This window comes from Lissotriton vulgaris, unplaced genomic scaffold (genome assembly GCF_964263255.1).
Source record: "Lissotriton vulgaris unplaced genomic scaffold, aLisVul1.2 SCAFFOLD_655, whole genome shotgun sequence".
NCBI lineage: Eukaryota > Metazoa > Chordata > Amphibia > Caudata > Salamandridae > Lissotriton > Lissotriton vulgaris.
Genome location: NW_028242302.1, coordinates 293,406 through 318,835, shown reverse-complemented (window position 1 = coordinate 318,835; position 25,430 = coordinate 293,406). Strand labels below are relative to the sequence as shown.

The following is a 25,430-nucleotide window of genomic DNA, read 5'->3' as shown; positions in this document are numbered from 1 at the left end:
CAAAGTGCATTATTTACCATTGACATTTCTGAGTGCATTACACTTTCTTTGTGTTTATTTACCCTTGGCGTCCTTGTAGTGCATTACACTTCCTTTGTGTTTATTTACCCTTGGAGTCTCCGGAGTGCATTACACTTTCTTTGTGTTTATTTATCCTTGGCCTTTCCGGAGTGCATTACACTTTGTTTGTTTTTATTTACCCTTGGCGTCTCCGGAGTGTGTTACACTTTGTTGGTCTTCATTTACCCTTGGCGTCTCCGGAGTGCGTTACACTTTCTTTGGGTTTTTATTTACCGGAGTGCATTACACTTTGCTTATCTTTATTTACCCTGGGCGTCTCCGGAATGCATTACAATTTGTATTGCATTTGTATTGTATTTGGTATTTGTTAGGCGCATATATCACCCGCAGGTCTCACAGCGCCAGCGGGTGTGGAGGGGTTGTAGTCGATGACTCACTTCTGCCGGAAGAGCCAAGTTTTCAAGAGTTTACGAAAGCTTCTGTGGTTGTGTTTGTCGCGTAGATGAATAGGAATGGAGTTCCATATTTCTGGACCAATTTTGAAGAATGCTCTGCTCCCTGTTTTGATGGTACGAACTTTAGGTACAGCTAAGAGTAGTTTGTTGGAAGAGCGGAGAGATCGGACTGGTGTGTATCTTCTTAGCTTATTTTCGAGGTACATAGGCCCATTACCGTTGAGCGTTTTATGAATTATGCAGCAGGTTTTAAAGCTGATCCTTTTTTACATGGGCAGCCACTGAAGGGCCTTCAGAGAGGGAGCTGAATGAGAGCGAGAAGGAAGATTGAGAACCACTCTGGCTGCCGTGTTCTGCAGCACCTGGAGTTTAGACAGGTGTTCCTCGTTGCTGCCTGTGAGTAATGCATTGCCGTAATCTAAACGGCTAATGATGAGGCCCTGGACAAGGGGCATCCGAGAAGAGAGCGGAATCCAAATAAAGATTTTTTTTAGGGTTCTCAGGATGCCAAAGCTGGTGCGCACAGTGGTGTTGATGTGCTCAGCCATGGAGAGCTTGTCGTCGATGATAAAGCCTAAATTGCGTGCTGACTTTTTAGGAGGGGGACACGGGCCTAAGACCGGTGGCCACCAGTCATCGGTCCAAACTTTGTGCGCATTTCCGAAGAGCAGGATCTCCGTTTTACTGGCATTCAGTAACAGGTGGTTGTTAGCCATCCAATCTCTGACTGAGGCCATACAGTTGGAAAATCTGACTTTGGTATCTTCCGCGTCTGTCCCGATCGTGATCAAGAGTTCGGTGTCATCAGCATATGAGCATGTGTCAAACCCATAGCTACGGATGATTTTTGCTAATGGGAACACATAAAGATTGGAGAGTGTGGGGATTAATATCGAGCCTTGGGGGACACCTTTGTCAATGCTTTGTTTTTTGGACACGAAGGGGCCGATTTGAACCTTAGAGGACCTATCAGACAGGTAGCTCCTGATCCATCCTAAGGCCGGGCCTCCAACACCAATCTCAGACAGGCAGAGCAGCAGAGTGCTGTGGGAGATGGTGTTGAAGGCTGCGGAGAGATCGAGCAGGATCAGGACTGCAGACTGCCTAGCATCGAGAGAGAGCCTAATGTTGTCTACGATTTCAAGAAGGGTGGTCTCTGTGCTGTGGCATGCCCGGAAGACAGACTGGGATAGATCAAGTAGTTTATTTTGTTTCAAGTAATGATATAGCTGATGATTGATCAGAGATTCCATTGTTTTTCCAAACAGAGGTATGAGGGAAATGGGGCGAAAATTGGAGAGTTGGGTTGGATCTGCAGTAGTTTTTTTTTTAAATTGGACGGATCGTGGCTTCTTTCCAGTGTTTGGGAACTGTGGCTTGTGAGAGGGAGAGGTTGAAGATGTTAGTTAGGTGTGGAATCAGGACCGGGGCAATTTTTGAGATAGTTTGGGCCGATGCTGGATCATCTGGGGATCCAGATTTTATTTCATTCAAGGCTAGGCCCACCTCTTCCTTGGATATTGTGCGAAATTGCATAAGCGAAGGGGAGGGTAGTATGGGGGGTTAAGTTGTTTTCCGTGGGGGGGCTGGTAGTGAGAGGAAATTGATTATAGATATTGTCTATTTTCTCTTTGAAATAGGATGAAAGTTCCTCAACCTACTCTTGGGAAGCTTTGAGGGGAGTTTGGCATGCAGAGGGGTTGGTGAATTCTTTGATTATTTTGTAGAGTTCCTTGTATGAGTTGGAGGCTTGATCTATTCTGCTAGCAAGGAATGTTTTTTTTGCTACGGCAATGTGGCCCTTATAGATTTTATGCAGTTTTTTGTATTGTTGTTTATCATGCTCATTTTGCGACTGTCGCCATTTACGTTCTGCCTTCCGTGTTATGCTTTTGTCGATTTTTAAATTGGGAGTAAACCAAGGCGAGAATTTGGCTGGACACTTGGTGGCCTTGGCAGGGGCGATGATGTCCAAAGTTTTGCTTATTGCTGCATCCAAATCTATAGTAAACTCGTCAATATGGGTAGTTTCTGTCACAAGAGAGATAGAGAAGGGGGTAGAAAAGGGCTCTATTTGAATGTTTTTCCATGGTCGGTATAGTTTAGGTACACGTGATGGAAGAGAGTGACTCTGTGTACCTTGAAGCTGAAATTTTATTACATGGTGATCTGACCACAAGACTGGGAAGTGCTGGATCGAGAAGATGTGAGATGCATTAGAAAACAATAAGTCTAGCAAATGGCCGTCACAGTGTGTTTGGGCCAGAGACCAGTTGATTCAATCCAAACGCATTTAGGCTGGTGATAAGCTCTACAGTGTGTGGGTCTGACACAAGTTCTGTGTGGTAATTGAAGTCTCCAAGTAAATAAAAGGTATTGGAGCTTGATTATTTCGGACAGTTTATTAGTAAAGTGAGTTGTAGAGCCAGGAGGGCGGTAAAGGAGGGCTCCTTTCCACGATTCTGTTTTGGAGAGCTCAATGGTAAAGATACAGAGTTCTCCCCAGACTGACTGATGGGATTCTGCAATGTGGGCATTCAGTTTGTTATTGAAGGCAAGAGCTAGTCCTCCACCTCTTTTATCCTTTCTGTCCTGTTCGATTAGACAGTACTCGGGTGGAAGGGCTGTGGCTATATCGGGCAGAGAGGACTCTTGTAACCATGTCTCGGTCATGAAGAGGAGATCCGGTTTTTCTGAGTCTAGCAAAGTCCAGATGTCCGGAGCGTGCTTGGGTAAAGAGCGAGCATTGCAGTATAGACAGGTCAGGTTGTGAGGCCTAAGTGCATTGTCAGAATTTAGAGTGGTATTATCTTTGGCTAAATTCTTACTGGTACTCGGGTGTCTGTTCGATTGGTGTGATAAGGGTTTGGCGTTTTTGGTCAGAGGCAAAGAGTTCTGATGGCCCTTCTGAGTTCCCTGAAACACACTGTTCAGACTATGTAGCTCTCTGCTCGTATATTTAATGATTGCCATGATGGGGAGGAGGAAATCAATAGACAAGAGGGGTAAGAGGCCAAAAAAAGAGCATAGTTTCCAGCATCTGGCGTCGGACTGGCGCGGACGGGCGCAGACGGGCTTGCCTTTGGTGCAGCTTCGGTGCGCCGCTGCTCGTGTCTGCTCGGCGCACCTCTTTTTGACTGGGAGGTGGGCGGGACCGCTACAGCGAGGGGCGGAGTGCTGGCCTGCCTATGTCAGCTGTGGGGAGGGGGGCAGCTGTAACCGAGCATGTAATGAAGTGCTTACCCCTCCGCTCAAACGGCACAAGCCGTGGCGGTCCAGGGGGGGGCACAAGGAATGGATCGGGCTCAAGTAAGTGCTTGTCTTTATTTACCCTTGGGGTCTCCGGAGTGCGTTACACTTTCTGTTTATTTACCACTAGCAACCCGTCCCAACGTTGTCCGGGAGCAAAAGGCTGCTTCTGGGCCCCCGCCCGCCCCGACGTTAAGGCTGCTTCAGGGCCCCCTGCAATACTGACACCCGTCACAGTTTTTATTTCGTGCAGCAATTGTGCCTGCCACCAAATTATGCCATAACAAACTAAGCAGTGGGGAAAGAACCACCTTGAATAACGCAGGGTCGCGCCTCCATCATGCTTTTCATGGAGCCTATTTGCTGCCTGGAAACAATCACCACGCTCACACGGAATTGCGTCTTTGAATGTGCTGCCAGGCCGCGTTGCTATGAGTGAACACCAGCCAAAAACAGGAACGGCTTCAGTGACCGTCCTTCCATTATGTAGACTTTTTTCTGTATCAGGGCCCATAGGAAAGGAAACAGCTCCCAACTCGAGAGTTGCAACGGTTGCACTGCACCCGAAGAGGGTATCGGAGGCATTGGCATTTTTTATCACCATTCTTGTCTGCTCCTTTCCGCGCTCCAGGAAGTCCCTTACCTCGCGTCCCCACTGTCGCCGCCGCTAGGTGCAAAGTGAGGAATTATGTATATTAAACAAATTGTGTGCGCCTGTCCCTTACCCCGTGTCCCCACTGTCGCCGCCGCTGTCTTCCGTGCTCCTCCCGCCTAACGCCGCATTAGTTTTCCTCCCCACGACTCCACACATTTCAGTGAACCGGATGTCGGTTCCGCGCCGTCTTTACTTTTCCTCCCCACAGCTGTACTCCTCGCGCTCCTGATAGATATATATAGATATAGATAGATTTAGATATAGATTGTAACATTTGCCTTTCATGCTCAATATTGGTTACAAAGCTCAACCGCGCCCTCTGCTGGCCTAATACGGACCTTCTTCAAAATGGGTGCAATTTTAGAAAACCTTTCTGTTCACTGTCAATTGAGCTGGCAAGTTGGCGATATTTCGGCAAACATATGATTTTGATTTTGTATAGTGCGACCAGACTGAGCACACTACGTTTGATCTTTTGCTCCGATCCTACCGCTGCAGTCCAGTTTCAACCCTCATGGTCTGTCAGTGTGTTTTCTAAGTAGCGTAGCTCCCAAACAGCTATTTTTTGTGCATGTAAGGCTATATAAATAAAGAATTAAAATAATCACATTAAATTCTTTGCATCTAGTGCAAACCCAGGCTGTTTCTCCAAGAGGAACCAGTAAGATCCATTCTGCTGCACTTTATTCTGTGCTCACCGTTCCTTCAGTCCTGCAGGGTGCATTGATCCGCCCTACTGCGTGGCGCTCAGAGCAGGTTGCTGGCATTCGACCAGGGGGAGGATGCTCTTAACTCCCCCTGACTTAGAGGCCTGTGCCCCCTTTGGAGGTGTTAAAAAGGGGATTTAGCTCTGCCTGACCTTGCAGCTGTTCCTGCCACGGCTGTACTCCTCGCGCTCCTGATGATGTCAGCACGTTCGTGTACACGGCCGGCGCTACTTCCAAGGGACTACATTTTTTGTAAGGTATATTTTTTAAAGAACGTATATTTTTGGGGGGTATATAGCCTATGTCACTCTGCAGACCCTGCCAATTCCAATGATGTATTGGGTGTTTGGATTGGCGCTGTGGTTCCCGAGTTTACCCGCCTCAAAGGTTCCCAGTTCTCACCGCTTCCGCCTTGAGTGATCGCTCCCCTCGCTGCTCCTTACAGCGTGGTATCGTATTGCTGCATTGTAACCAAGTTCTGATATTTGCATAGCGCCATTTTTAGTAAGCTTCGTAATTTCATAGCGCTATTATTCCACAGCGCTTACATTGCTTTGCTTGCATTACATTGCATTGTTGTGTGTGATTTCCCCCGGCGCCCTGCTCTGACCTCCCCTCCATTTTGATCCTGCTGTTGTTGGGTTCCCCTGAGCCCGCCACGCCTCCCAGTTGAGCCGCCCTCCCACAAGCATTCAAAAGCATTCCCCAAACCTCGCAGCGCTGTGATTCACTCGCCGCTTCCGCCTTGAGTGATCGCTCCCCTCGCTGCTCCTTACAGCGTGGTATCGTATTGCTGCATTGTAACCAAGTTCTGATATTTGCATAGCGCCATTTTTAGTAAGCTTCGTAATTTCATAGCGCTATTATTCCACAGCGCTTACATTGCTTTGCTTGCATTACATTGCATTGTTGTGTGTGATTTCCCCCGGCGTCCTGCTCTGACCTCCCCTCCATTTTGATCCTGCTGTTGTTGTGTTCCCCTGAGCCCGCCACGCCTCCCAGCTGAGCCGCCCTCGCCCCTCCCCCTCCACTATCCATATATGACAGTAGCTCCCGCGCGCAGCGTCCACGCGCAGCGTTCGCGCCCAACCCGCGCCGAAGGTGCGCCAAAGGTAAGCCCGTCTACGCCCGTCCGCACCTGGACCGCGCCCAGCGCCAGACCCCCTGCCCCTCGCGCTACCCAGCCCTCCCGCATTACCTACGATGCCGCCACCCTCCTAGCCCTTAACCCCGGTCGCGCCCCCAACTGCGTCCAAGCCGCTCCTGGACACACCCATGGACCTTTCTCCTGCTACTCCTGCAAATTCAGCGGCACCGACAACATCTCCGCTACAACCACACCACAGATTCCCGACCCCAACCACCTACAATGCATCCTTCTCAACACCCGTTCGGTCCACAGGCACGCCATTGACCTATGGAATCTACTAGACACCATTTCTCCGGACATCGCCTTCCTTACGGAAACATGGATGAATGCTTCCTCCGCACCAGACATCACCATTGCCATCCCTGAAGACTATAAGATCACCCGCAAAGACCGTACCAGCCACACAGGAGGAGGAATCGCTATCGTCCATAAGAAATCTATCCGCATCTCAACCAGCTCTGACGCCAACCTCGCCAACTCCGAACACCTTCACTTCCAGATCCACATCGACCCCAAGACCACATTCAGAGGCACCCTCCTCTACAGACCACCAGGACCCCGCGCAAAATTCAGTGAAGACATCACGGACTTCATCTCTCCACACGCGCTCCCCTCCAAAGACTATATTCTTCTGGGAGACCTCAACTTTCACCTTGAAAAGATAAACGACCACAACACCGCCACCCTCGTGGACAACCTCGCCAACCTCGGACTTAATCAACTAGTCACTTCCCCCACCCACATCGCAGGTCACACTCTCGACCCCATCTTCACATCCAGCAATCATATCTCCTTCAGCCACACTACGGATCTCCTCTGGACCGACCACAGCTGCGTTCACTTCACCTACAACAAGCCGAAACCCATCAATCACTCCCAACCTACCCTGCGAAGAAACTGGAACAAAATCACCACGGACCAAATCTCCGCATCGCTCCTTCGAAACTCCCCAGCCCTCTCTTCTAACGCCAACGAAGCCGCCACCAACCTCACCCTATGGTTATCCAACACCGCCGACACCTTAGCACCACTGAAAAAACGTCAAAGCAAACTTGGCAACAAGAAAGCCTCATGGTTCAACGATGATCTCAAGAAGTCCAAGAAACTCTGCCGCTCCCTTGAAAAGGCCTGGAAAAAAGACCCAACCACCAGCACCAAGGACGCCTTCAAAAGCGCCACCCGCACTCACCACCAACTGATCCGGAAAGCCAAGAAAACAGCATTCAAGGATCGACTCGACAACAACGCCCACAACAGCAAGGAACTTTTCAACATCGTCAAGGAATTCTCCAATCCATCGGCCAACTCCAACGACATCACCCCCTCTCAAACCCTCTGCGACTCCCTAGCCTCTTTTTTCCACAACAAGATTGCAGACATCCACAACAGCTTTGACAACCAACCCGGAAACCAACCCACCCCACCATCTTCTGACCATCTTCCCCCCGTGAACACCCTTAACGCCTGATACCCAATCTCCACTGAGGACACCATCCGCCTGATGAATTCCATCCACTCAGGATCCCCCACAGACCCATGCCCTCACCACATCTTCAACAAAGCAGACTCCGTCATAGCACCGCACCTCCGAGACGTCATCAACTGCTCCTTCAACTCCGCTACCTTCCCAGAAGACTGGAAACACGCTGAACTCACCGCCCTTCTGAAAAAACCAACAGCGGACCCCACCGAACTCAAAAATTACCGCCCCATCTCGCTTCTTCCATTCCCGGCCAAAGTCATCGAGAAAGCCGTCAACAACCAGCTCGCCGCCTTCCTCGAAGCCAACAAATCCCTCGACCCCTCACAATCTGGCTTCCGAGCAAAACACAGCACTGAGACCGCCCTCATCGCAGCAACAGACGACATTCGAACTCTACTGGACAATGGTGACACAGTCGCCCTCATCCTCCTCGACCTCTCTGCAGCATTCGATACAGTCTGCCACAGCACCCTTCTACAACGCCTCAATAACATCGGAATCCAAGGAAAAGCACTTGAATGGATCACCTCGTTCCTCACCGGAAGAACCCAGAGAGTCCGCCTTCCTCCATTCAAGTCCGAGGCCTCTGAAGTCATCTGCGGCGTACCTCAAGGATCCTCACTCAGTCCCACCCTCTTCAACGTATACATGAGCCCCCTCGCGGCCATCGCACGCCAACACAACCTCAACATCATCTCTTACGCGGACGACACTCAACTGATCCTGTCTCTCACCAATGACCCCAGCACCGCCAAAACTAACCTACACGAAGGAATGAAAGAAGTTGCCGAATGGATGAAACAAAGCCGTCTGAAACTGAACTCAGACAAAACAGAAGTCCTCATCTTAGGTACATCCCCCTCTGCATGGGACGACTCCTGGTGGCCGGAAGCCCTCGGAAAAGCACCCATCCCGACAGACCACGCTCGGAACCTTGGAGTCATCCTGGATTCTTCACTCTCAATGAACAGACAATTCAGCGCCGTATCCTCTTCCTGCTTCAACATTCTTCGCATGCTCAGAAAAACATTTCGCTGGATCCCCTCCGAAACAAGAAAAACAGTCACCCACGCTCTGGTCACGAGCCGACTAGACTACGGAAACACCCTCTACGCGGGTACTACCGCAAAACTCCAGAAGAAACTCCAACGAATCCAAAACGCCTCAGCCAGGCTCATATTAGACATCCCACGCAACGAACACATCTCTGGTCACCTTAAAGACCTCCACTGGCTACCCGTCAATAAGAGGATCACTTTCCGACTGCTTACCCACGCACACAAATCGCTCTACGACATCGGACCAGATTGCCTCAACTCTCGACTGTCCTTCTACACCCCCTCCCGCCAACTACGTTCTTCCAGCCAAGCCCTCGCCACTGTACCTCGCATCAACAAGACCACCATGGGAGGCAGATCCTTCTCTTACCTGGCTGCTAAAACATGGAACTCACTCCCCACTTACCTTCGCCTCACCCAGAACCACCTAGCGTTCAGAAAGCAGCTTAAAACGTGGATATTTGACAAATAATCCTCCTCCCCTTCCTAAGCGCCTTGAAACCCTCTGGGTATGTAGTGCGCTATACAAATTTTATGACTTGACTTGACTTGACTAGTATAGATTGGCGTCTCTGGAGTGCGTTACACTTTGTTTGTCTTTATTTTCTCTTGGCATCCCTGGAGTGCATTACACTTTGTTCGTCTCTATTTACCCTTGGTATCTTCCTGAACTGAACATCTTCAGGAAGACACTCAAGACCTGGCTCTGCGACTGAACGGAGCTGCACTCCCCCCTCCACCACCGCTTCTTAGCACCTTGAGACCCTCACAGGTGAGTAGCACACTTACAATTCCCCTGATTGATTGATTGATTGGTTGATTGATTGATTGATTGATTGATTGATTGATATCTCTGGAGTGTGTTACACTTTCTTTGTACTCTTGGCATCTTCAGAGTGCATTACACTGTCTTTGTGTTTGTTTAGCCTTGGCATTTCCTGGCAGAAGGTAACAAAACATACAGCCAGGCAATTTCAGCAGGTTAGAACCCACAATTACAGTTAAGGAAACCTGTCTGAAGACACGTGACTGTGACCCTCCTTCTAATCGGACTATTGCTACAGGAAAGTTTGAATGCATCAGTTTCAAAGGGTTCCTAAACCCCAAGTTATTATGTTCGGATCTCAGGTTGGGGTGGACTACCACGTTCTTGTACACCTCGCGATCTTGCATGTTTCGCTCTTGTGAATGGTCCTTGGCTGTTCCTACTGGCAGACAAGGAGTGAGTGACTCTCATTGGGGTGTATCGAGTGGCCAGTTCCTACAGGAAGGCAGGGCATCTTGCCCTTTGTGCTTTTTGAATGTTGCTGAAGTCCTTCAGTTTGATTTTGTCACTGACCGGGATCCCGTAGAGTGCTTTAATCACAGGTTTGACGAGTGTCGAGAAGAGAAAAGAAGACACACTCTGGCTACTGGGTTCTGAAGCCTTTTGAGCCTGGCAATGAGTTTTTTGGGAGGTGAGTGCACATCATGGTAATCGAATCACGACAGGTCAAGCATGGTCCGAGGCTTGATGGTCAGTCGAATGCTAGTGAATCGGACAAGGGTTCTCTGGTTACCGGGGTCTCAGTTGTGGCGTTACCCATGTGCGTGATCTTCTTCATCCTGTTGAACATGCGGTCAATCCATGAAGTCATGTTGGTTTAGTTCTCTGGTCCAATGTCTGTTGATCATTGGAGGGCTCTTCAATTCTATTATTTATAAATTCTTGAGATCGACCTGTACTTAACTGACACACAATTCTTTTAGGACTTTTAATACTTTTTGTAAAACTTTATAAAATGATGAATTGAAAGACAAAATGCATGTGTTTTTATGTAGGAAGCTTAATAATCTATAATTGAAATAAAAATATACATAATAATCTGCTCTCCATATTATATGGTGCCAAGTGCAACTGCTGAGCGACTTGGAAAATCCAACTGACTTTGTCTCTATAAAAAGATGAGTGCAAAACCTGATGGACTCGCTAGAAACCTTGAAAATGAGTACAAGTAAAAACACCTATTACTCAATCATTTGAACACATGGGTGTATGCATGTACCGGACAGAAAGTCAAGGGGCACGCATGGAAAGACATGCGGGTGAGGTCATCATAAGACTTCTTAATTCCTAGACTTGCCCTAAACTTACACACCTTTGAGGAGATATTATAGCGGTCATATAGTCAGCATTGAACTTTGACACATACAAAGGTCACTGGTACATTATGTGAGGGCTTTGAGTGAAAACACATATCAGTTACTTCTGATAAAGGCACCTTCATATCACAGATGCTCCAGGCTGGTGAACACTAGTAGATCTGTTATAGGAGGAAGTAAAATCCATCTCCTTGAGATGGTGAACAAACCTTTGAATAAATATTGTACATAAAGGTGGGCACAATTCATGGGTTTGTTATAGTGTACACACCAAGAGTTCATCATCTGTCTTGGGGAAGGACAAACTGCTCATGTCCCAAAAGGCTGGTGGCATCTGACGTCAATACCCGAATTTCACTTTGAAATGTCCCAAGGCGCTATAGCGCAAAGCAGTGGGCGGGGTCTGATGGCTATGTGTCTGACCATGAAACCCTGAGGTCTGGACTCTAATTCAACTTTGAAATTTTACTAAAAATCCAGTGATTCGAAAATTAATCGCTTTAAAACACTGGAGTACATGAAATAGAACTTTGTAATGTGAATATGCCAACATGATGCACTACTGGTTTCGACTGTTGCGCTACACCTTTGGTCGCAAGATTTACCTCCACTCTCTTGGTGCACTAACAAAGCAGACAGCTCTAAGGTAGATATCATGCAACGTCTAACGTGGTGACGGTGATCACCTGTTGGTAAGCAGGTAGAGTTTGCACTTGTGAAGCTGTTGGCTCTGTGTGAAGGGGTCACTCTGAGGTCATTTAAGATCCAATTTCAAGGTTTGTAGTCTTGGAGAGGCGACTGTTCAGCTGACAGAGCTGAAGGTGCTGGGGTGGTCGCTTCCCTTCAGCTCACTACAGACGCTCTTTCCTGCCCAGGAAACCCATTATGGGTGATGTAGCCTTGCTTTTTTTCATTGAACTAATTAGAGTAACCTGCCTCAAATCAATGATTTGTGGATGAGAAGTTCAGGACTGGAGGCTTTGTCCATAATGACCTTGCCTCAGGTGGTCACCATTGAAGATCTGCTGTGGCACTTGCGTCTACAAGAGGTGGTTGTTGACTCTTTCAGGCAATGCTGCCTGAGGTCTGAAGGGGTCGTGTTGAACGTCCAATGAGAGAGTCATTTATCACTCAGTGTTTCTAGTTTGCACTGGTCGCCTTGAGGGTTGGGCCTGCAGCAGTGGATTGTTCTTTTGTAGAGGTTTCAAGTAGCCTCGGCTGCTAAGACCATGAGGTCGGCAGTGGTCAAGCTGTCTTTCTCTTGGTTTGTGTGTAGGGGGCTGTGGCTCAGTACATACAGTTCAAGGTTCATGTTAATAATACTTTGATTCCTAGACGCTGAGCGCTTGACCATTGGCTTCTGAGAGATCTAGTTTAAAGTCTGTTCGTGCCATGCAGCGGTTTCTGGAGTTACATCTTCTGGTTCTGTCTGGTTCCCAGTGACAAAACTTAGTGTTGCACTTGGTCCTTCCGAAGCTCTTGAATGCATGTTTGGAGGTCTGCAATGGTGGACAGCGGGTCCTCTCAGTAAAAGGTTTGAAGTGGTCATATTTATTTGATGTAATTTTGGGAGGTTGTTCAACAGCAGACAAAACTTCAAGTTTCTTCTAATTGTCTGAATGTTTTAGGGCTTGCACTGGTGGATGGTTGGCTTTCAGGAGATGAAGCATATGGTCTGGTGCTACGACACATAAAGCCCTGGGTCTGCACTCATGTAGGCTCTCAGAAGACATAACTTTAGACCTGTTGTGAGTACGCTGAGGTTCAGGGTGGCATTATTTGTGGGTCTGCAGTGGTGTCCATTGGTCCACTACGGAAAGCATAATGTTGTAATGTTACAAGGATCTGCGGTAGTTGAGAGTTGTTCAGAAGTCGAAGGTTAAGGCTAGAGATGGTTGTACTGCAGTCCCTCGATCTTCAGTATTGTGACTGCACGGCGAGTCTGGTGTCTACAGTGGTGACTGCAGCTAGTCAGTAGATAGAGCATCAGGCCTAACATCACTGAACTAAGATTTGTGATCATATGTTTTTGGGGTCTGTAGTTACAGTCCATGGCTCAGCAGACATTAGAGGTGATCATACCGATGTTTTGAGAATCTGCAGTGGTAGGCTGTTGGCGGTGGTAGTCCGTTGGCTCAGGAGTCATTAGACATGGTCATACTGTTGTTTTGAGAATCTGTGGTGGTAGGCTGTTGGGGATGGTGTGCTGTTATATCAGCAGTCATTAGAGGTGATCATACTGTTCTTTTGAGAATCTGTGGTGGTAGGCTGTTGGCAGTGGTAGGTTGTTGGCTGTGGTAGGCTGTTGCCAGTGCTAGGCTGTTGGAGGTGGTAGAGTGTTGGAGGTGGTAGACTGTTGGGGGATAGTAAGCTGTTGGCAGTGGTAGGCTGTTTAGGGGTGGTATACTGTTGGGGGTGTTAGGCTGTTGGTGGAGGTAGGATGTTGGCTCAGCAGTCATGACTTATAAATGGAGGTGATCGGACCACACCTCTTGCATCTGTAATGGTGGACTTTTCCTCTGAGTAGTTTGAGCATAAGTCCTGACATAGGGGTAGTGATATTTTTAATGTTCTATTTTTGAGATCTGTAGTGTTAGCCAGGTTGAAAGTGATTGTACTTTGCAGGAGTAGCTGCTGGCTGTGTTTCTTGCTGTGTTTCTTACTGATAGTCTGATGTTCTAGGTCTGGAGTCTTCATGGGCGACTAAGAGTTATAATCTAATGTTGGAGATGTTGATACTCTATAACTGAATCTATAAATGATGATGGCTTTTCAGTGGAGCACAGTTTAAGAGGGAGGTGATTGTACTGACATTTGTGGCACGGTGTGGTGGAGTTTTAAGATCTCAATAGGTAGATCTAAAGACCTAGCATTGCCATCTTTGAGTGTGGTACCATCTTCTGAAGGTTGGCAGTGTCGAGTCGTGTTGAGTTTGCCGCCGCCTCTCGTCACATAAGGTACAAATCTGAGGTAGCAACACTGAAGTTTTGGGTGTCACTTTTTAGAATCTGTAATGTTAGATTTCAGTGTGTACGGTCTAATGATGTTATAGTAATGGTGCTGATGGCCATGGTACGGAACTCTAGAGGTCAGCAGCAGCATGGGGTCCCACCGGCTGGCAGCGTGGATAGACTAACTGGCCCCAGTCACAGTGATGTTGTCGCAGCAATATTTTAAATATTCGAAGGAGTGGACCTGATGACACTCATCGGATGTATTTTGCGGGGTTCTTTATGAATTCGTTCATCTTGAGGACCATGTGGTCCAAGTCTGTGGTGTTTGTGTACTTCAGCAAGTTGGTGCCCCGGACAAAGTAGTGCTTCAGGAAGTGTTGGCTCACACACTTGCGCAGCTTCATGAACAAGCGCAGGAAGCACTTCTTGAAGTTTTTCCAGTCCTTTGCTCGTGGGTACTTCTCGCAGGACCAAAGCAGCAGCGTCTGCAGGAGAGAAGAAGGAAAAAGATTTTAGGGTTGTGGAGGGGGGGGGGGGGGTGAATCTGCTCCTCTCGGTTTAAGATGCTCATACTGTACAACACACGATGGCCGTCTCGCAGCTATTGGGCTAGTTCAATGTCACCCGCGCTCTTGGAATGAGTTGGTAGGGTCAGCCTGATCCAGCCAACGAAAGCAGGAGAAAGCAGTCAGATAAACAGGCAGGAGGCGGAGCGGTGCAGCTGCACAGGCGAGCTTGGCCTGCTCGGGATCTAGGGGCCACATCCATCTAAGACACAGAATCCTCCCGGGGGACATGAAATGGATGACTGGGTGTAGGAAACGACAGGGTGGAATCAAGCCCACTAGCCTTGCTCTCTAGGATGCTGACATTTTCAAACCTTTGAGGGCATATTTATCAGGGCTCTGTGTCATGCTTGCACCACGCAACGTGGTACATGAACGGCACAAACTTCTCAGGCATATTTATGAAGCCGCGCAATGCCACTTTGCATGGATTTGAATGGCTTCACAAATATGGAGTGATGCAACGCAGCGCAAATCACTGCGCTGCCTTACTCCATGCAAGGGAGACGTTCCATGGGCGTTGCGCTGGGTGGTCCGACGCAAATCTCATATTTTTTAGAGATTCCCAGATTTACAAACTCTGGTGACCTGGGAATCCACCGAAAAGATGCGCCTCCCAGAGAGGCATAAAGAGGAGAAGTCACTCTATGTCTCCGCTTTTCTCCCTCTATTTGAACTGGATCCTGCAGCACACATGGAAAAAGGAAAACGCCTCTATGGATTGTTTTTGTGCAGGAAGGGGCCCCTTCCGCACAAAAACCTTTATAAACCTCACGGGCTCCCTTGCAGCACGGTGCAAGGGAGCATGCGATGGCGCTAGGCTGCTGAAACAGCACAAGTGCAGGTGGAACGGACAAAGATGCACCATATTTGATAAATGCAGCGCATTCCTGCCCTTCCCTATGACCCATGGCAGCGCACTTCACCTCCAGCGCTACACACAGGAACAAACAGGGGCAAGCGAGGGAGATGGCTGTTTGTGTGTGGTGATTTCCCCTAGAGGAGTTATGAAACCAAGCAGCAGAGGCTGCTTCAGCCTCTTTCATCTAAGGGGGTCTGCAGGCTGCAACAATATGTCCAGAGTTAAGGGTCCCTGTCACGGAGGGCCACAGGATTTCCACGTGTGATGAGCCCTTGTGTCTGTCTGTATCCTGTAGAGGGTCTGGTTGTGGGCATTCTATTCAAGAAGTTGTGGGCACTCACCTCCTGGTACAGGCACCTCTTTTTCTGTTGTGGTTTGGAGCGCGCCATCCAGTCGTCACTCACCTGGCTTTTTAACTGTTGAATTTGATTGGTTTAGTGGTGAACTTGAATTTCAATGTTTGTGCAAGGTAATGTAAATATAAATGGTTACAATTACTTTAACAACTTAGTTTTACGGTGACTTCTTCTGACCCAGGTGATGGGGTCTAGACAGGTGCCGGTATACACAGAATGGGACAGTGTCCATGAGGGCTTTCATGGTAATGAGTTAACTACATGTGAGCTGTCAGATGACAGGTATGGTACGAGTACAATGTCACACGTGACAGTGGAGTCCAGCCAGCAGGTGAGACACTGGTCCAAATCAACACCGCCGATTAGGGACCATTTAGCAGGTACAAAGCTGGGCAATATCAAACATGTGATTCGGATTAACCCCCTGTAGTACAAACAGGTGCTTTGAGTGCTCCCTTAGCTCCCCGCCCCCGCACACATCCCTGGTACCCACATGCCCTGAATTCCAGTGCCTCCCACTCACCTGGATGTGATAGGCAGTGATGACCGGCTTGCAGCCAGGGCACCAGAAGTCCTCCTTCAGCTGGCGAATGACCCGGAAGCACTTGAGCCGACAGCCCCCATCCTCATCGATGCCCTCCAAGAGCACCCGCTCTGCCCGCATGAAGGACAGCTGCCAGTGGTAGTTGGAGCGGGCCATCAGGTTAAAGCCGAAGGACTGCAGGGAGGAGAGAAAGGTCACCATTGAGAGGATAAGGAGTAAATAAAACCTGAGCTCTCTCAGGGATGTGACAAAAGGGTAAAAAAAACTCAGCCCTCTCAGGAAGTGACACAAGTGGTAAATAAAACCTCAAATATTTCAGGGACATGACACTGGATAAATAAAACCTCAACCTTCTCAAGGATGTGACATGAGGGTAAATAAAGCCTCAGACCTCTCAGGGACTTCAAACAAGGGGTAAAAAAACCTTAGCCCTCTCAGGGATGTAACACAGGGGCAAATAAAACCTCAGCCCTCTCAAGGAATTGGCATAAGGAGTAAATAAAACCTCAGCCATCTCAGGAATGTGACACAAGAGGGGCATGGCTTTGATGCCAGCGCAAGATAGCAGCGTTATTTTGAGCTCCGGAACAGATGCTGAGCTTTTTCGTTTCTGTGGCCTCTGCAATACTGTACCTGCTAATTCTGGATGCAGTCCTCGGCTCCGCATCATAGGTGGTGAGTCTGTATGCGGTTTTGCAACATGTAGTTGCAGTCTGTGACCTGTGTGCCGCAGCTGTGACTCTTCTCATCTAGATGCAAGCGGCTGCCATTTTAGGTCGCGTTGCTTGCCTTAATTTAGTATATATATATTATTTTCCTGCTCCTTCACTTTGACTGTTTTTTTGCATCGCTGAACTAGAGTTTTTTCATACACAGTTTTGTTCTGGCTAATGCAGTGGTGATTTGGCGCCCTCTAACCGTTTGATGTCTCCTCAGTGAAGGAGTAATTCCATTACATGTCTGCTTACTAGTGACTTTGTCTATTTGCAGCCTGGGTCTGGTTCTTCCATGTTCCTATTGGTGGAAGTTTACTTTGGTCCTTCTCTGTGATGCCTAGGAGCTCTTGACAAGCATGTCAACACTGAGCTGTCAATCTCCTCTCTAGTGTATGGGCCGGATTTGCTCCTCTCAAATCCTTACGCGGCATCCAACTCACTATAGCAAGATAGCCAGCGATTTGCATATATCTTCCAAACCGTCTTCCTCAGGAACAAAATCAAAGAGAGAGAAGAACGACCCTCCTTCTCCTATTTTATCCTCCCAGAATCCTGTCTTAGACTCTATCTTAGATGAGGTATGTGGTTTTCAACCATTTATGCGCACAACTAATGAAAAATTGCAACAAATTGAGGATCAATGGATTGTTATGGAGGGGAAGATGTCAGAGTTAGAACAACGTTTAAGGGATTTTCAAGATTTAGCTATCAAGATACCTATGTTCGAACAAGAAATCCAAAAGCTTAAACTACACACTAAAGACCTCGAAAATCCAAATAGACTGAACAATCTTCATCATTACGGTCTTGAGAACATTGTGGGCTCTGACCTTCTGACCTTCTAGAAATTTCTTCTGGATCTTCAATCTTCACCGCCTCTCAACATTCAGCATGCACATCGTTTGCGCCATCATCACATTCAATTAAACCACGTGGCACCATAATGCTCTTTTTGGAATTTACTGCCATGATGCATGTCCGAAAGGCTGTTAAAGTTAAGTGTCGTCTTATTTGGTCTGGCCACAACCTTTTTATGTCACAGGATGTTTCTAATGCTCGTCGAAAAGAATTCCTTGCTGTTCGTCTCCAGATGAGACACTTGAACATTCGATATGGCATTCTACATCCATATCTTTGTAAAATCACCCATGAAGGCACCTCACATTCTTTTGATGACCCGGCTAAACTGAGAACTCTTCTGCGCAGTATTACAAATCATAACATGGAGAGTAATGCTTGATACTTTCAAATATACTTAAGTTCTCTCAGTTTGTTTTGACTTCTGCTACAATTATGTATTTCTTTATGTCTATGACTAATCTCCTTTTTATATTTTCTTTCTTGTATTTTCTCTTTCTTTTTCCTTGTATGATACTGATAGTCTTAATTTTTTCGCATGATATGTCTTACCTTACTCATTAGCCTCTATGTTTCCCCTTAGTCTGAGGCTACTTGCTGTACATTTTTTTTCTTTTTTTTAGTTTTCTTATCTGTTGTCGTTCTTGCTCTCGTTGTAAACATGCCCTTAGATTACCTTTGTACCGTCTCAATTCAGATCTAGATCTTCATCCTAGATCTATCTTTCATTTCTCTCTTTCTTATTTCTTTCCCCTCATCCATCTCTCTCTCTTACTTGACTTTGTTCTTTCTTATCCCTCCTTCTCACTATTGTCATTCTTACATGAGTGTTTTCTTTGTTTGTTTTTTTGTTCCTCTAATAACTATCTGCGCATATTATTTTATGGTTGTTAAATAGTGTCTTTTTAATTGGTCTTGTAGCCCATTGGGTTTGTTCCTACATACTTTCCTTCACCCACAACATGTTTAATGTTGTCGCGTTGTCCATGGTCTGGGTCATCCCGTGAAGAGTCAAAAGGTATTTTCTCATCTATTTAAACTTAATACACAAGTTGCTTTTTAACAGGAAACACATTGTAATGATGTTGAATCACTTAAACATAAGCATCAGTGGGTTAATCAAGTTCTTTTTTCTCCTGCTGTTAATCGTAAAGGTGGTGTGGCCATTCTATTCCACAAGTATGTATGTATGTATGTATGTATGTATGTATGTATGTATGTATGTATGTATGTATGTATGTATTTCACATTTATAGAGCACACTGTAACCCTACGGCCATCCTGGCGCTGAAACACAGTAATAAGTAGGAGAGTGAGCTGCAAGGAGCTGATCTGCCGGCTACACTCTGGGTAAAAGCCAGGTCTTAAATATTCACATTTTATAAACTGAATGTGATACAAATGGACAATGGGGTTTGGTTGACACTATTATATTTCAAAAGCAAGTCACATTTCTCAATATTTATGGCCCTGTTAAATCTGACCTTGAATTTTGGCATAACATTAAATTGAAACTTTCCTCTATTTCTAATCCCAATATCATTCTTGCCTGTCAGTTTAATGATTGGTTAGACCAGTTCTCTCTCGTCTACTCTTTGATGTATGGAAAACTTGTAACCCTGATATATGTGAAATATTGCTGCTAATTATTAATTGAGCACTGCTCGCATTGCCTGTAACATTATTTGTGCCTGATTGTGCCGGTAACACTGCCCAGATCATAGCGTTATTCCGGTTGTGCCCCAATCTCGTCCTGTTTCGCTTTTTGTTTGTTATGCCATTTTGTTGTTGTGACTCCCAGCCCGTCGCTCCACCCCGCTCCCGCCTCACAGCTGCTTCTCCCTCGCTCCACCCCCCTCCACTATATACTTATGACAGATGCTTTTGAGCGCAGCGTTCACGCGCAGCGGACGCGCCCTATGCGCGCCAAAGGTGCGCCAAAGGTAAGCCCGTCTACGCCCGTCCGCGCCTGGACCGCACCCAGCGCCAGACCACCTGGCCCCCGCAAAATCCACTCCACCCGCATAACGTACGACGCCGAAACCCTCTCAGCACTTAACCCCGGCCGACTCCCAAACTGCTACCAAGCCGCCCCAGGACACACCCATGGACCCTTCACCTGCCACTCCTGCAAGTTCGACTGCATCAGGACACACACCAAATCCATAGACTCCAAACAGAGCTCCGACACTAACCACCTGAAGTGCATCCTGCTCAACACCCACTCGGTCCACAGACACGCCATTGAACTTTGGAACCTACTCGACACCACATTGCCGGACGTCGCCTTTCTTACAGAAACCTGGATGAACGCCTCATCAATGCCCGACATCGCCATAGCCATCCCGGACGGCTACAAGATCATCCGAAAGGACCGCATCAACCAAACAGGAGGAGGCATCGCCATCGTCCATAAGAACATCATCCGCATCACGACCAGTTCCGATGACAACCTCACAACCGCCGAACACCTTCACTTCCAGATTCACACCGACCCTAAGACCACACTCAGAGGCACCCTCATCTATAGACCACCCGAACAAGCAAGGCAGCAAAAAAGCCCCCTGGTTTAATGATGACCTTAAGAAATCCAAGAAGATCTGTCGACTCACATTTCCAGTCACCTGAAAGACCTCCACTGGCTCCCAGTCAACAAGAGAATAACGTTCCGTCTCCTCACCCACGCACACAAAGCCCTCTACGACCTAGGACCCGATTACCTCAACACGCGCCTGTCCTTTTACACCCCCACCCGCCAACTACGATCGTCCAATCAAGCCCTCGCCGCAATTCCACGCATCCAAAGATCCACCATGGGAGTAAGATCCTTCTCCTACTTAGCGGCCAAGACCTGGAATTCTCTCCCCACCCACCTCCGCCTTACACAGAACCACCTCTCCTTCAGAAAACAACTAAAAACTTGGATATTCGATAAGTAAAGTTCCCCCCCTCCCTCAAGCGCCTTGAGACCCTCTGGGTGAGTAGTGCGCTATACAAATTTAAACTTGACTTGACTTGACTTGAACACCTCTAAACAGGGCTGTTGGCATTTTAATAATACTTTGTTGTCAGACCAAACCTTTATTTTGGAAGCGACCTCTTTTATTAATGATTATTGCTTTCAAATTAATCAGTCTAAAGATACCTCTGTTCAAAATAACTTTTAAGGTTTCCTTTAGGGCTTTCAAAATTGCCTTCTCTGACAGAAAGCTCACGAGCACACCTACTTCACCTCCCAAATCCTCCTCGAGTTTACAGTATCTGATTAAAACCAAGTCTGCCTTGAATAAGATTGCTACAGTCGACGCTTGTAATGCCCTCCTGAAAATTAAGTCCAAATACCATGGAGGTCAAAATAGGGCGGGTAAGATGTTAGACAAATATTTAAAAATCAAATTGGAAAGAAAAACTATAGGTCCTATTTGTTTTCAACATAGTTACAAGATGCTGTCCTCTGACTCTGATATTATAAACGCCTTTCAATCCTATTATGCACTATTATATACAGAAGACACAACCCCATCTGAATGTGATATCAAATCTTTTTTCCAGGGACTCCCCAACTCCTCAATTCCTGATATTCTATTACCCCTTGAAAAAGATGTTTCTGATGCTCTTAAGTCATTAACATAAGCTAAGGATCCTGGCCCTGACGTTTTTTTCCGTCGAACTTCTCTCATTCTTTTCCTCTATGTTTACTACCAAATTACTTGAACTTTTTAACTCTTTTTTTGTCTAGCTCTGAAGCCATAGGTTCTTTTCTGGAAGCCCTTATTGTCATTATCCCCAATTCAAATAAAGACCTACTCTTTGCAAAAATTTCCGTCACATTTCACTAATCAATTAAGATTGTAAAATGTTTGCAAAAATGTTGGCATCTCGTTTGGAGAACATCATCCCCCTTCTCATTAAACCTGACCAGACTGGTTTTATTAAGGGCAGGCCTGCATATGATAATTCCAGAAGGTTCTCCAACATTCTTGCCCATGAGAACAAAATATTCCTCTCCCCTAGCAGCCTTGTCGCTTGTTGCTGAAAAAGCTTTTAATCGTGTAAGTTGACAATTTATGTTTTTTACTCTACGTTGGTTTGTTTGTTTTGGCGATAAATGTATTTCTTTTATCAAATTGTTATATGTTGAACCACATGCTTGTATGTTTGTTAAAGGTAATTCCTCTCCATATTTTAAGCTACATAGAGACACTAGACAAGGTTGTCCCCTCTCTCTGATACTTTTTTCTCTGTTTAGAGCCCTTTCTTAAGCGTATTAAATGTAACCCCGATATAACTGGTTTTAAATTCAATTCCCAAGAAATCAAACTCTCTGCTTATGCTATTGACATTCTAATCTACATTTCTAATCTCTCAACTTCCCTTGATCCTTTTTTACAAGAGATTGTTGTATATTCCAATATCTCTGGTTACAAGCTAAATTTTTCTAAAACCGAGACTTTACAGCTAAATTCCTTGTTATTGCTATACGTTTGATAAAACTAACTTTATATGGTGTCCAAATAAGATTAAATACCTGGGGGTTTGGTTTTCCCCCACCATACCTGATACACTAGCTCATAATTTTACAGCTTTAAACTTAAACTCCAAGGGGCATATTAACAAGGGCTTTTTTCTGTTTTTTTGGCTTTAAAAGCCAAAGAAGCGGAAATAAAAATATCGCCCTATCAACAACAGGGTGCTAACATGCGAAATCGCATGTTAGCACCCTTTTTCACTACGCTTCCATTTGCATCTCTAATGAGATGCAAAGTGGGTGTTCCAGAGAAAAATAATAGGAGAAATGTCGCAAACGACATTTCTACTATTATCAAGCTTCACGCTAACGCTGTTAGAGACAAAAAAAGTAGCGCTAACCATGGTTAACGCTGCTTTTTTACGTCTGCTAATTTTCAGACTTAACCATGTAATCCAATATGAGGTGGATTACATGGCTAAGTCCACCGTGGGCTATCAACAAGGATATCCCTATCCTTGTAGTTTTATTGCTACATTACGAGCGATAACCTCCCAAAATGCCCTAATCACTGGATTTTTTATCGCCTAGGCGGTTAGCGCTCTTAATAAAGCGATAACCAGGTGATATTATCCAGCGATAGCAGGCGTAAAAAAAAATAACGCTAAGCACCCTTAGCGTTAATTTTCCCTGTTCCTTGTTAATATGCCCCCAAATGTTACTATCTTCTTGGTCTTCTCTATCCTCGTGGGGCAGATTAGACACTATTAAAAGGAGGATTTTCCCCCATATTCTTTTTATTCTGTCTATGTTACCCTTTAAAATCCCTAATTATTATTTTTCCCAAATCAATTCTATTTGTACTATATTTCTTTGGAATAACAAACTTGTTTGTATTGCTTTGTCTAAGCTAACCTGACCAAAGACTGAAGATGGTGTACGATTTCCCGACTTTAAGTTATATCATACCGCCTTTTTAATTTGACAATTTTATGCAATGTCTAAAGAAAACTATGTCTCTCCATACCAACATGGATTGTTTTTGAATGCTCGTTACTAAATGAATTTTCTTTTCAATATGTTATCTTCTTGTCCAATTGTACATTCATATCTAAAAACCCAATTTTAAAGTACTCCCACTATCTGTTACACACACCTTTTCACCCAAGGATCTGATTTTTGTCAATCCTTCCTTTCATCCTCTATTTAGTACAATAAATATATTAAATTCCGCCACAAACCAGTTTAAGTCGAACATTGGAAGGAAAAGGGTATTTTTTATGTGTATCACTTGGTCTCTCAAAACTCCATTTTATCCTTCTCGCAATTGCAGGAGAAGTATGGCCTCCCTGATTCCTGCCTCCAACAATATGATCAACTAATTCCTGTACTTCAATACGTTTTTTTTAAGCAATAACTTTATGTCAGACGTCACTCCATTCAAACTGATGACACCGTTATACAATATTGCTAATGATTTCACCCTCAGAGCTTCCTTCACATATAAATCTCTGTCCCCCCCATCACTTCAATTTATAAATCCGTTATCAAGCTTTCATGGGAGAAAGATCTAATCAATCATTATCTATCCATCAATGGGATCTATTATGGCATAACATTTTTAGTTCCTCAAAAGCTGCCAATATTACACAATCTTTAATTTCTGCAAACAATAAGGCTGTTCTTACTCCCTCTTTCCTTCATAAAATTGATTCCTCTGATTCTCCCTTATGCTGGTCATGTCTCTCCTCTGATGGTATTTTGACTCACCTACTTTATCATTGTCCTAAAGTCAATGACTTTTGGAAAGCTATTTGGTCAAAATGTTTACTGATTTTCTCATGTAATATTCCATTATCGATCCAAAATATTTGTCTTGGTACTTTATCTATCTTCAAAACCTGTTTTACTTGACCTTTTTATTGCTCTTGCTTTCAAAGTTATACTAACTTGTTGGTAAGATAACTCTAAAATATGTACTTTGGTTTGGTGGAACCTTATTTGCGATGAACATAGAATATCTACCATTTCGTCTTCTGCACTATCTGAAAAAATTAAATCTGATCTACTTTGGTTACCTTTTATCACTTTTCTATATTTACCCTCGTCACCTACCTAAAACTCATGGTTTTCCTTTTTGTTTTTCTTCTTTTTCTCTCTCTTTTGTTTTTTCTTTGTAATCTCTCCCTTTCGCTCTCTATGTTTTAATGAAAAATACATAAAACATAAATAAGCATTATTGGTTCATACCGTTTAACACTAAGGGGTCGATTAGGATGCTCCGGGCCGGCGGAAGCCACCGCCGGGCTGGAGGATGTGGATTCACCGCCTTGGTGAGGGAAAACGATGGCGTTGAGATCAGCGGCGGACGGCAAGTCCGTCCGCCGCTGATTCGCGGTGGGTGTACGCAAATATGGTGGCGGTGTCTGCAAGACACCGCCAGCCATATTACGATGCAGGCGGAAACATGCTTTTCCACGGCGGATTTTCTTCCGTGGAAAAGCATGTGGTCTTCTGTTTTTGGGGGCCTGTTGCAAGCCCCCAGGGTGTTGGGGGGTGGGGGGTGCACATGGGGGGTACCTATGGTACCCCCCTGCATTTGAATGCACAATGCAGCAGGCACCGCGCGGTGCCTGCCGCTATGTGCATGCAAATGCACAGCATGCATATTTGACTTTGCGGCGGGTGCTGCTTAAAGCAGCACCCGCGGCAATGTTAAATATACGGGATGTGACCGCCAGGGTGGCAGTCACTTCCTAATTCCAACGGAGGGACCGCTGCTGCCCCTGCGGACGGTCCCTCCACCTCGGGGTGGTGGACAGACGCAGGTCCGTCCGCCATCCTAATTGGCCTCTAGATTTGTATTTCATATTTTCATGTTCCTAAAGGATTCCTCATTCAATAGAGTTTATTAACTTTGTAGTCTGTTTAAGCTGTTATATTTTGCTTAACTACTGTACTGTTTACTATCCTTCACTTTTAATAAGAAATACCTAATACAAAAAAAGGAATGTGACACAAGGGGTAAATAAAACCCCAAATGTTTCAGGGACTTGACACAAGATAAATAAAACAGCCTACTCAGGGATGTGACACAACGGTAAATAAACTTGATCTCTTTCAGAGATGTTACACAAGAGGTAAATAAAACCTTACCCCTCTCAGGGAGGTGACACAAGGGTGAGT

General features: G+C 45.9%; 1 protein-coding gene across 2 annotated transcripts in view; it reads right to left on the bottom strand.

Annotated features, from left to right (window-relative positions):
• Positions 1–10,610: 10,610 nt before the first annotated feature.
• Positions 10,611–25,430, bottom strand: part of MAB21L3 (mab-21 like 3) — a 94,291-nt gene continuing 79,471 nt past the window's right edge. For both annotated transcript variants that reach the window (XM_086948293.1, XM_086948292.1), the window contains 2 exons: positions 16,182–16,376; positions 10,611–14,359 (listed from right to left, as the gene is read on the bottom strand). In XM_086948293.1, the coding sequence (XP_086804419.1) occupies positions 14,126–14,359; positions 16,182–16,376 (429 nt within the window). In that variant the 3' untranslated portion in view covers positions 10,611–14,125. The remainder of the gene's footprint in view (positions 14,360–16,181; positions 16,377–25,430) is intronic.